This window comes from Hyla sarda, chromosome 10, assembly GCF_029499605.1.
Source record: "Hyla sarda isolate aHylSar1 chromosome 10, aHylSar1.hap1, whole genome shotgun sequence".
NCBI lineage: Eukaryota > Metazoa > Chordata > Amphibia > Anura > Hylidae > Hyla > Hyla sarda.
In genome coordinates, this window is record NC_079198.1 from 104,839,573 (window position 1) to 104,852,195 (window position 12,623).

The window sequence follows — 12,623 nt, forward strand, 5'->3', positions numbered from 1 at the left end:
CCCTTTAATCAGATGAACAGGTGCAATGACCAAACGCCATACCCTCTTAGAGAATTCATGGGAAATTTAGGCAGCCTTAGCAAGGGATTTCCGTGATTTAGTTAAAGCCAACATGGAAAACAAATCATGTCTGCCCCGTCATCCAAGAGAGGTAAGCACAAAGCATGCACAAGAACCTCTTTATTTAATAATAAAAGCCTATGCTGCATAATATAAGCATCATTTTTTTTTGCGCATCAACCAGGGTCCTTTTGTGTAAAAATATTTTGTGCTCGGACAACCCCTTTATTCTTCCACTGCTCTGAAGTCCCCCACTGGGCCTTCTACAATTATGTTGTATACACTGTTCATGTGTTTAAAAAGTACCTGTCACCAAATAAACTTTTCTAAACTAACCCAGGCTACGTTACCTAACCTCTCCCAACCTGTATCTTACCGTTCTTCTTGCTCACATAGTGCAATCTCCCAGCAGGCATGACATCACTGAAGCCTGCTGGGGGACCACTTCCGCCCCCATATTGTTGCAGTGCTGTGATGAATAGAAGACCTAAGGCTCTATGCGGCTTTCAGTTAGGCTCTGTGCAGCTGTCAATCAAGCTCAGTGCAGAGAAACACTTCCTGAGTTCGGACTCGTGCCAGGCCGGGAGGAGACCAAACTCACTGTATTAATTGTGGCAGGGAACAGAACAAAGCCACCTAGTGGCCGTTTTTTATATTACATTTTAAACATATTTATGTTGATAATTTTAAAGGCAAGTGAATGGGAAAGTGTCTGCTAATTACACTATATTAAAAGTTTTATTTGGTGACAGGCACTCTTTAGTCACTCACCGTACATGCAAGACACCAATGAAGCCATTTTATGTAGGTTGTAAACTTTAGCAAACTTTTAAGACTCTTTAAAACCCGTACACCATAAAAAAAATATACAGTTTTGGGGAAGAAAAAGTGCGTCTTATACGGCGAAAAATACGGTGTATATATATATATATATATATATATATATATATATATATATATATATATATATATACACACACACACCGTATTTTTCGCCGTATAAGACGCACTTTTTCTTCCCCAAAACGGGGTGGAAAAAGTTGGTGCGTCTTATTCGGCGAATACACACACCTATCGCGGCGGTCCTTGCGGCCATCAACGGCCGGGACCCACGGCTAATACAGGACATCACCGATCGTGGTGATTCCCTGTATTAACCCTTCAGACGCGGCGATCAAAGCTGACCGCCGCGTCTGAAGGGAAAGTGACACTAACCGGGCTGTTCGGGACCGCCGCGGTGAAATCGCGGCGTCCCGAAAAGCTTACAGGACACCGGGAGGGACCTTACCTGCCTCATCGTGTCTGCTCTGTGCCAGGATCCCCTGCATGGCCGGCTCTCTCCTTCGACTTCATCCCGTCGTCGCGCCACGCCGCCCCATCATGCAATAGGAGCGCCATGTGTAGCGACGTGATGACTGCGACAGAGAACGTGGATCCCGGGGAAGATGATGTCCAGAGCGTCGGGGACACCCTGGGGACGCGGCGACAGCGATGGAGCTACATCCAGGGCAGCGGTGACGGAACCGGAGCGGCGGGGACACGTGAGTATTACCTCCTATACCAGTGGTCTTCAACCTGCGGACCTCCAGATGTTGCAAAACTACAACTCCCATTATGCCCGGACAGCCAACGGCTGTCCGGGCATGCTGGGAGTTGTAGTTTTGCAACATCTGGAGGTCAGCAGGTTGAAGATCACTGTTGGGTTCAGAATCTTTTTTTTTCCTCTAGATTTTGCACCTTTAAAATTGGGTGCGTCTTCTATGCCGGTGCGTCCTATAGGGCGAAAAATACAGTATATACATACACACACACACATACATATACATTTCTGGTGACAGGTGATTGCTTCATATTATTAGATCCTGAAACAGCCCACTAAAAGGCCAAGTGCCCACAAACATACCTGCCAGGCAACACCCAGTTTGGAGATCTCTCGGCCGGACATGCCTTCGGTAAGTTTCGCCAGCTCGGAGCACTTCTTCCCGTAGTCAAACTGTGTGATTTTCAGCCGTCTAAACAAAACATAAGTGGACTGTAAGTACTCAGAGACATGAGCTAATGGCGCACTTTTCTCAGCATGGGAGAGGGTAAGCAGCGCAGGACAATGGCTTCTACACTAGGCTAATGCACAGTAGAAGGCGAACATTGCGGGAGAGATTACCATCTGATGAGATGAAGCTTCTCTATTTACTCCATTTAGTGCACACTTAAGTCACAGACTCGGGATTTATAAAAGGATTTGATGGAGCCCGAGCAGAGCATAATGTGCCCTTAGGAAACAATGCGTCAAAGCAGAAAACGTCACAAATCCACGCAAACATGGACTTGGTAGAATGTTGGATGCCTCAAACTAAAGAAAACACACAAAATACTGTCTGAAAAGATCCACTAACACAGTGGTCTCCAAACGGTGGACCTCCAGATGTTGCAAAACTACAAAGGCTGTCCGGGCATGCTGGGAGTTGTAGTTTTGCAACATCTGAAGTTCCACTTCCTTGAATGGTTGTGTGTGTACCCATTTACATTGTTGCTCACATGGCAGCCATAGTTGTAAGGACCCTATTACACAGGGGAGATTATTAGCCGATCATGCCGACATTACCCTGGGTCAGTGTTTCCCCCAACATTTTATTCTCCAATCCCACGCATTTTAGACACTTACTGCTTCCCCTCACTCGCGGGCTTCAGGACATATTTATCGAAGTAGAGACGGACCAGGCGTTCCCTTTCCTCCAATCCGGGCAGAGCGAAGTTGACAATCTCATCTATGCGGTCATTGATGGCCCAGTCGAACTGTTCGGGCTGGTTACTGGCCAACACCAACATAAACCTAAGAGAGAGAAATACACACAGGTAAATGACATTATACCACCACACACAACACCTCACGGAAGACACCAAGGCAGGACTGCAACACCTCTTTTAGATGGCACCCATTAATGTAAATGTTTAGTTCCCCTGTAGTGCCTCTATAGGAAGAATGAAGTATTACACAGTGCCTTATAAAATTTAATCGGCGGATCCACTTTGAATAGTCACCAATAGCCTGCGACGACAATGGCTATTAAAGGGGTATTCCAGTAATGTTTTTTATTTGACTATGCTACAGGGGCTGTAAAGTTAATGTCGTTCATAATCTAGTGCTTCACCCCAACATTTATTTTTAATAGCATACAAAATGACTGTTGTGTCAGATTTTTCCCAGGTTGCAATGCAAACGAGACCTGACTTCACTAGTCAGCTGATGACAGGGAACCTGTCGCTTGGTGGGAAAGAGATCAATCTGCAACTAATGCAACAGCTGTAGGCACCCTGATTGAAAACCACAGGTCTTTTGAATGGATGAAGCTCATTTATGTTTCCATGGGTGGGAGGGAGGAAAATTGAATCATGAGATTTGTAGGCAAAAGAAGGAAACTCAAACAGGAAATACCAGTTCACAAAAAGATAGCCACACAGTGTTATGGTAATCTCACAACATAGCCATTTAGCCCCAAGACAAGCGCAGATCCTTCCCAAGCATGTCCATTACTGTCTGCCAGATATGTACTAAAATCACCTTATGGTGGAGAACCCCTTTAAGATCAGGCTACTAGATGGAGCAGACGCAAGAGTAGTAAATCTACCGTACCTTGTCATGCAAATAAAGGAGTAATGCATAATTGTCTAAAAAATTGACTACAGCACCGTTTCCCAGCCAGGGTGTCTCCAGCTGTTGCAAAACTACAACTCCCAGCATGCCCGGACAGCCAAAGGCTGTCCGGGCATGCTGGAAGTTGTAGTTTTGCAACAGCTGGAGACCATCTGGTTGGAAAACGTGAGCAATAACATCATCACAGAACAGCTGGCAGGGGACAGGGGAGTGGTGATGGAATTACGGAGGAGTGAATTTTTTCTTTTGTTTTTAGGTCAGTACCAGCCTTTAAATTAAACCTTTTTTGTGTCACTCAAAAATTACCAACACCAACTTGCAAGTGTTTTTATTAGTTTCCCGCCGTATTTTTGTATGCACACCGTATTCCAAAGATCATACAGGTAAGTGTATTTGAATTGAAACAGTTAGTGTTTCAAATGCAACGGGCGGGAGTATGTCCTTATGCATTCTCCTAAAACCAAATTACTGCTTGCAATGTTATGTATTTCTGAAGAGTGTGTCGTCTTCATGAAATGTTTAGAACGTTCTAATCCAATTATTTTTAAAATAGGCACTGTCAGGTTCCAAAATTTTTTATAAGTTGTACATATTGCCAAAACATTAACCTTTCTAATACACTTCATAAGAAAATTTTATTTCCTCTTTATAAAAATCATGGCTTTTAAAAAAAAAAAAAAAAAAAAAAAAAAAAAAAAAAAAAGGAAGACCACCACTAGGGGTCCCCTTACCATCCAGAACAGAACATCATCTTTGTCCCAGCTGAAGCACAGGCTAGGACAAAGTCGAGAAAGGGAGGGTGGGACTAGCACTCCTCTGTGCTCACTACTGTCCTATCAGAATGCAGCATGAAAACAGAGAGGAGGGGGTTACAGAGCAGCCTGCAGTGATCGGACGAAGAGTCCCAGCACTGCACAGAAGACTCAGGGAGGAAGTGAATGCATAATGAGTGAGGGCAGGCTCAGTGCTTGCCTTGGACACGCCCCTTTCTGAACAGTAGATGTAAGAATGAGTGAGCAGCAGAACAGAAGGATTTGTGAGGCAAAGACAGAAGCTAGACACATAAAAAATAAAATTAAGCATCTGCATGACCTAGTGAGTAATCTATATAAGAATTCGTTTTTGTGAAATGACAGGTACGCTTTAAATAACTTGAGAGCTTCTCCAAGAACAGCCAGGAACGCATGCGAGTTCATAGACTAGGTATACGGGTAGGACAACAGCTTCAGGTTATCTGGAATGAGTATTGACCGCCTTGTATCACCCACTCTCCCCTCATTTTAATTGACCTTAACAGACCCCAAACATTCCAAAATGGCATCAGAAATGCACCGCGCCGCACCTCCCCGAGCAATAAAGTCTGCGGAATGAGATTGGGCAGGTTTTTATTTGTCCTGTGTATTTCACGTCCAGCGCTGTGCACAGAATACAATGTCATTTTAACAAGCCAGACCATTAGCATTGCTCATTATAGAACAAAAAGTCTTTATCACAGGACATTAATCTACTCCGCAGGAAAAGGCAGCGCTGAAGGGTGTCATTAACCATTCGCACCCCAAACAAGCTCAAGTGGAATCTCAAAACAAGACTGCGGGCGACGACTCTGGATCTTGACATCCGGTATTGGCACCTAGAGATGTGCTTGTAGCAAAAATTCATATAAAAAGGTCTGGGACCTGACGCTGGACATATATACCGTATTTATCGGCGTATAACACGCACTTTTTAGGCTAAAATTTTTTGCCTAAAGTCTGTGTGCGTGTTATACGCCGATACACCCCCAGGAAAGGCAGGGGGAGAGAGGCAGTCGCTGCCCGCTTCTCTCCCCCTGCCTTTCCTGGGGGTCTAGAGCGCTGCTGTCTGCCCTTCTCACCCCCTGGCTATCGGCGCCGCTGCCCGTTCTGTCCCCGACTATCTGTGCCGGCGCCCCATTGCCGGCGCCGATAGCCAGGGGGAGAGAAGCGGCGCCGACAGCCAGGGCAGAGAAGGGGCAGCGGCACCCATTGCCGGCGCCGCTGCCCCGTTGCCTCCCCCCATCCCCGGTGGCATAATTACCTGAGTCGGGTCCGCGCTGCTGCAGGCCTCCGGCGTGCGTCCCCGTCGTCGTTGCTATGCGCTGAACGGCGCGGCGCATGACGTCAGTGCGCCGCGCCGTGCATAGCAACGACGCAGGGGACGCACGCCGGAGGCCTGCAGCAGCGCGGACCCGACTCAGGTAATTATGCCACCGGGGATAGGGGGAGGCAACGGGGCAGCGGCGCCGGCAATGGGTGCCGCTGCCCCTTCTCTCCCCCTGGCTGTCGGCGCTGCTTCTCTCCCCCTGGCTATCGGCGCCGGCAATGGGGCGCCGGTACCGATAGTCAGGGGGACAGAACGGGCAGCGGCGCCGATAGCCAGGGGGAGAGAAGGGCCGGCAGCACGGCTCTAGACCCCAGGAAAGGCAGGGGGAGAGAAGCGGGCAGCGACGGCCTCTCTCCCTCTGCCTTTCCTGGGGGTGTATCGGGGTATACACGCGCACACATGCACCCTCATTTTACCATGGATATTTGGGTAAAAAACTTTTTTTTACCGAAATATCCTTGGTAAAATGAGGGTGCGTGTTATAGGCCGGTGCGTGGTATACCCCGATAAATACGGTATATGTACGTGTGTGTATATATATAACAAAAAAGAGAAATGGGGTCTAGTGAAGGGGCCAAAAGGAATGAATGGGGGCTTAGATGTTATTAGGAGTAACGACCTTTTCATTTTTTTTTCACATAATTTATCAGCAAAGGATCTTAAAATGTGTAAAACAATATGTTGAGATGTTAAATGTACCTGTCAAAAAAAAAAAAAAAATAATAATAATTTGATATGACATAGTGCAGTATTTTTCAACGGTGTGCCTCTATTGCAAAACTACAACTCCCAGCATATCCGGGCTGCTGAGAGTTCTAGTTTTGAAACAACTAGAGGCACCCAGATTTGCAACAGCTGGAGGAACATTTTTCGGAAAACACTGTCACAGAGAAATGTCAAGGGTTGTAATCGATTGGGGGTTTGAATGCTCAGACCCCGACCAATTGCTAGTACAAAGCTGTAGGTAGAACAGCGCCAAATTAAAAATGTATGCCTTTTAGAAAATGACTGTGCTGCTTCTTGATTTTCAAGGGGAAATATGGCTGTCAACCCCTAGAAAAAAAAGTGAGCATGAATGTATTTTGTTAGAGAAACACACAGAAAATGCACAAAAAACAAAACACATCTGCTATTTTTTTTCTTTAGTCCAGGTTCACACTCCGAATTTTTTGTTGCATACCCATTTTCGGCCATAATTGGTATTAAAGAAAAAAAAATAAAACAAAACAGACGTTTGCAGCTTTTTTTTTTTACCGCTGACAGACAAAAATGTGTACAGAAAATAAAAAACACAGCAAATTTTCACGAAGTGGGAACTGGTCCTAAATCTCAGACAATTTTCTCACATATTACAATTAAAACTGAGAAATTGTCTTGTCATGTCCCTCCTCCCCCTCTTTGTAATTGACCTGTGTCTGTTAGTAAGACAAGCGGCTGCAGTAGGAGCCTCCCCTCAATGTCCTGTCTGCAGCAGGACATAAAGTTTTAGTTTTTCTTATCCCTGCTTCTCTTCAATCCCCTGTTAGAAATAGATCGGGCAGAAAAGAACCCCTGTTCTCTACAGCAATTCTACAGGACAATCTGTCAGTCCTGCAGGGTTTTCTGCATCTTCCTGAACCATATAAAGGGGAGAGTTTTTCCCGTTCAATTGTATAATTCATTTCTAGGTTTAATGTTCCTTTATTGCATCCACAAGGCTCTTCTAAGAACATATATTTATTCACAAGTCATAATATCTGGAGCCATCATAGCCTTTTATTATTTAGATGGATCCGCTGTCAGTTGCCTCCATCTTTATAATGGAAGTGTAACCTGTCATTGTAAGTGAAGACTGCAGAGAATTGCAGAAAGGGGCAGACAGGTAGTCTCAGTGATTTGGGGGGGGGGGGGTACTGCAAGATAAGATTTTGGGGTGTTTTCTTACTATAGAAAGGGATAAATAAATGAAAGGTGCTGTTTGCAAAGTTATGAAATCATGTTTTACTTCCAAGTTCAAGTGCCATATAAATACCAGGGAGGAGTGGGGGCAGGAGGAGGTGATGCATGCATGCTGCAGCTTACCTCTACTTATATGGCAATTGGACTTGGACGTAAAACATGATTTTATAATTTTGTAGAAAACAGATATTTGTTTAATCTCCCCACCAGCTATTAGGCCATGTCTGCAGCTCAAAATATGATATGGAGTTGACAGATTGCCCTAAAAAAAAAAATAAAAAAATATTCTAAATGTGTTCAGCATAAAAACAAGTAATTTTGTGATGACACATTCCATCTAAACAAAGAAACAGAAGTTGCTGATGCGCAGCACGGAGACGTGACTCACTTGTTACTCTGCTCCCCGGTCCTGTAGAGAAAAGCATTTAGTGTCGCTCTCAGATCTTCACTGATTTTCTCCTGTAAGACAAAACAGAGGAGGCAGCTGTCCAATCACATCTGTCTTTATTAAAATGGCAACGCCTGCTATCAGAGCCCTGTAAAACGGCTGTGGCTGGAGAGTTAAAGTCGGCGGACTCCTGCCTTGGGTGCCTCATTAATCGCCCAACATTAAAAGCGGGCTCAGGACAGCAGAGCGTCTGATTCTGCCATGACACCTCTCGTCACTTAGCAGTCAGAAGACGAATTCTGGGAAAATAAGCTAAATTCTGGGAAATATACTAAAGAAAGAAAAAAAAAATCTGGGATTCTAAATCTAAAAGTATAAAGCATCCATTCTACACTATTTGCAAAGGTTTTATAAATGAATAGGCTAAAAGCAATAATTGGAACAAACACTCCGGACAAAACGGACACACTGCCGCAGATTTATGCCTCCAAATGTAATAGAATTGTGCTAAAAAAAAAAAAACAACCATTTACTATATGTTTTAGACACTTTGGCCCTCATTTACTTAGAAAATCGGGTTGTAAGTCTATCTTGCTTTCTTACCCGACTGCTTTTTTCCCCTGGTATTTATTATTATGTCGCATCCTGTTTGTCGCACGTGGGTTTTGTTGGTTTTGGTTTCCAACTCCTCTGAGTTGTCGGGAAAAAAATCCACAATTCAACAAATTCGGGTTGGAAACCTTTATAAATACGTGGGAAAGCTCAGAAATGTCGGGTTACGCCCCTTTTTCGGGTTTGGGAGAATCCACATCGGGTCCATCGGGAAAAAAATGTTGCATCGTGTCGCAGACTGGTGCACGACAAAGATGCGCCAAAAAAACCTGACAAAACAAGTCGGGTTTAGAATAGTAAATGAATGCCTTTATGCTCATTCCTTCACATAGCTTAAGACAGTGGTCTTCAAACTGCAATGTTCAGATGTAGCATAACCACAACTCCCAGCATGCCCGGACAGCCATTAGCTGAAAAAAACATTACTGAAACATTAAGTGAAGTCCCCTGCAATATACACACCGTTTCCTATTATCATTTTCATTTATATTTTTATTTCCTCTTTTCTCTATTTTTGCGGCTATTTATTTAACATTTTTTGTTTGAGATGAATGTTGATGAATTGGTTTGCAGAACAATGCGCATTGTATATGAGATTATGAATGAAATGCTTTGATTACCTGCGCATGCGCAGTAATATTGATAGTGTTACCGGAGGGATCTCCGTTCACTGTTACGACGCTGTGGCGCATGCGTGGTGGCGCCTGACTGATAATACACCCTTAGTGAGGATGCGCCTGCGCGTCCGTGACTATTGACCATCTGTGTTTTATGTTATGTATGGATCACATGAGTGGGGTGTCAGTCCCACACGTGACACAGTCTATGCCTGCGCATATGCGAGCACCTCATTGACTGGTGATTGCCGGCAGCTTCATTATCAATGCGCGCAGGTGCAAACTACAGCAACATCTTGCGATACTTTGATATAGAGAACATGCGAGCAGGACTGTTTTGATCCCTCATCTCTCAATATCTGTTCTACATACCGGAAGTTAAACGGACCGGAAGTAACACTGCGTTTGCACGCTGTATAGTACCGGGAGGCGTGTAGTGAGCTCACCTGCAAGGTATTATTGAAATTAGTGTGTATATATATATATATATATATATATACATATATATATACATACATATATATATATACATATACATACATATTATATATACATATATATATATATATATATATATATATATATATATATATATATATATATACACACACACATACACATATACATACACACATATATATATGAATATGATGTGGGGACTATTCCAGCACATCACCTCTGAGGAAGTCGCCCAGCAACGGAACGCGTGGGGTTCTGGCGTGACCCCGTCCTTATCTGACTGGATGTCCATCTCGGTCTCTTGCCTAAGTATCATAATAGGATTATTTCTCTCTTGTATGTATTTGATTATTGTGGTATAAATTAGGCAATTCTGAGATACCATTATTTGTTATACCTTGTTGATTAGGGTTGGTATAGTCAGGACGGGGTCACTTACCTGTGGGAGGGGGTTCATGGCCCTTCTCCAGGGATGTGCTGTGCTCTGTGAGAGCATTTTTAATTGGTTTTAAATGTCCCTGACTATATGTTTTTGATATGTTTATTTGCTATAGTGATTGGTGTGTTTTTTCACTGCAGCAGCACCCCTATTCTAATTGTGTAGTTGAGCGCCCCTTTTCTCTATTTCTGTTTAAAGCTAACATCTAACACCAAAGGAGAGTAATGCCCAATCTAAAAACAGATCCTTTTTCTAATCTAACACAACCCCCTGCAGCGACTTCATGAAGAACAGGATGACCGGTCTATTTATTTACAGAAAATCTGCGTCCAAAATAGCAGAAATTTGTCTCGGTTATTTGTACGCCTCCGCAGAGATATAAAAAAAAATTAAAAAAAGACTTAATTGTATAAAAATGACAGGAGGGAAATGGGCAATGCAATAAAAGAAAGTGGTCAGAGGGAAAATCCAATTCTGAAGCCCTATATGGAATATGGAAGTCCCTGAACTTATTAGGAGGAATGCAGAATGGGATCGGTGCCTGAAGATGTCCTTTATGCCAATAATGATTTAAAAGGAGAAGTATAAATCTGCATGTGGAGTCACTTCATTACGGAGAGGCGGGCGGCTGACGGCACAGAGCCGGCGTGTACTTACCAGCCTGATTTAATTAGACCGTACAACCGGAGCACATGGACTGCTGACAGGGCAATACTGCCCTCAAAGCTGCACTCCCCGTAGCCTTATTTTAAATGCGCCCCCCCTATTGACACAGAGGACACTCCGTACAGATAAAGCATAACTGCGCGGTTACCCGTCAAACCACAGGGGACTCCTACAAAATCCACCTTCTATATCAGGTCTGCCCTTGTGTCTGTGTTACAGTATGTACATATATCTGTCAATTACTTTCAGCTACAATACATAAGATGACAAGTTTGAGTAGCCTAGATAAGAATACACAGCAAAAGGATTACATACCGTGGATCTCTTCCTCAAAAAAGCGTCCGCTTCATCCACAAACAACAAGAGGCTGAAAAATAGACAAATTAGAATGAAAAAAATCTCATATTGGTCCCAAACAGTGCATAAGCTATACAGTCAGGACAACATTCACACTATTAAAGGGAATGGGTCATCAGAAAATGACCTATAGTTTAAATCCGGTTTAGGTTAAACATATTTTTAAAGAATTTTTGATTATGATTATTACAATTTTCTATAATATATAAATATACATACATATATATATATATATATATATATTTATTATAATAATTTTTTTGAACATTTTTATTAAGTTTTCACATAAGAAAGCAGCACAATAGTGTGAAAGGAGGTAATGAGCAATAATAAGTACAAAAGCCTTGATTTGTTATTACACATATACTAGTAGTGTACAATAAACCGTGATGTCTAATATCTTAAACCTCCTTTGAAAGCCTGAAAACATAATGTCACATTGGACCTGCGGGAGTTGGGTTCAATAAAGATTGCAGAGGTAATCATTTTGAAATCTTGTAGCTTCCACTCTGGCCACTAGGCCAAAACTAAGCTGAGGCTTCCTGTTCTGTACAGGTCATTTCCCAGTAAAGTATTTCTTCTCAGGAATACAGCAAATAATGACACCTGTAGACAGATAACACTGGAACCACCACTATTCACAGCAGAGATCAGCCTCCGTGTAGAATGACTGACAAGGGCACAGAAACTATCAGTAGTGTCTCTAATTCACCTGAATGGGTCAGCTCCTATCATTATTGTCTATGCCTGCTGTAAAGAATATCATTAAATGCTGTTAAAAACAACTAAGACAAAATGGCCACTCCTATAACAACATAGAAAAAAAAAATAATAATAATTACAATCTATAGGTGACACATTCCCTTTAAGACCTGTAGCTGTCATGATTGGAGGGGTTTCTGATTACAGCGAGCGAGGATTATCCTCAATTACTTTAAAGGAAAACTGTCCGCTTGCTCCCCCCCCCACGCACTAACCAGCAGTACTGGCTGATCAGTTTGATGCTTACTGTGGCCGGCCGTTCTGCAGATATCTTCGTTTTCCCCTATATGCTAATGAAGTGCTAACTGGCACAGGTGGGCTTACTGGCACTCTGATGTCACTGCCGCCGGCCGTAGCGCTGCCAGCTCATCAATATTCCTCCCCTCCTTCCGCCTCTCCCTCTTCATTACAGAGCGGGGAGAAGAGGGAGAGGCAGAGGGAGGGGAGGAATATTGAGGAGCTGGGCGGCGCTGCTGCCGGTGATGTCAGAGTGCCAGTAACCCCGCCCGTGCCAGTTAGCACTTCATTAGCATATAGGGGAAAACGAAGATA

The 12,623-nt window shown here is 43.5% G+C and overlaps 1 protein-coding gene across 1 annotated transcript in view; it reads right to left on the reverse strand.

Moving 5' to 3' along the window:
- The window catches only part of LOC130294451 (ATPase family AAA domain-containing protein 3), a 107,549-nt gene that overhangs the window by 25,169 nt on the left and 69,757 nt on the right, over positions 1 to 12,623 (reverse strand). Inside the window, exons 12-15 of the mRNA XM_056544276.1 lie at positions 11,268 to 11,319; positions 8,160 to 8,230; positions 2,723 to 2,890; positions 1,964 to 2,072 (exon numbers count right to left, since the gene is read on the reverse strand). Of these exons, the coding sequence (XP_056400251.1) occupies positions 1,964 to 2,072; positions 2,723 to 2,890; positions 8,160 to 8,230; positions 11,268 to 11,319 (400 nt within the window). The remainder of the gene's footprint in view (positions 1 to 1,963; positions 2,073 to 2,722; positions 2,891 to 8,159; positions 8,231 to 11,267; positions 11,320 to 12,623) is intronic.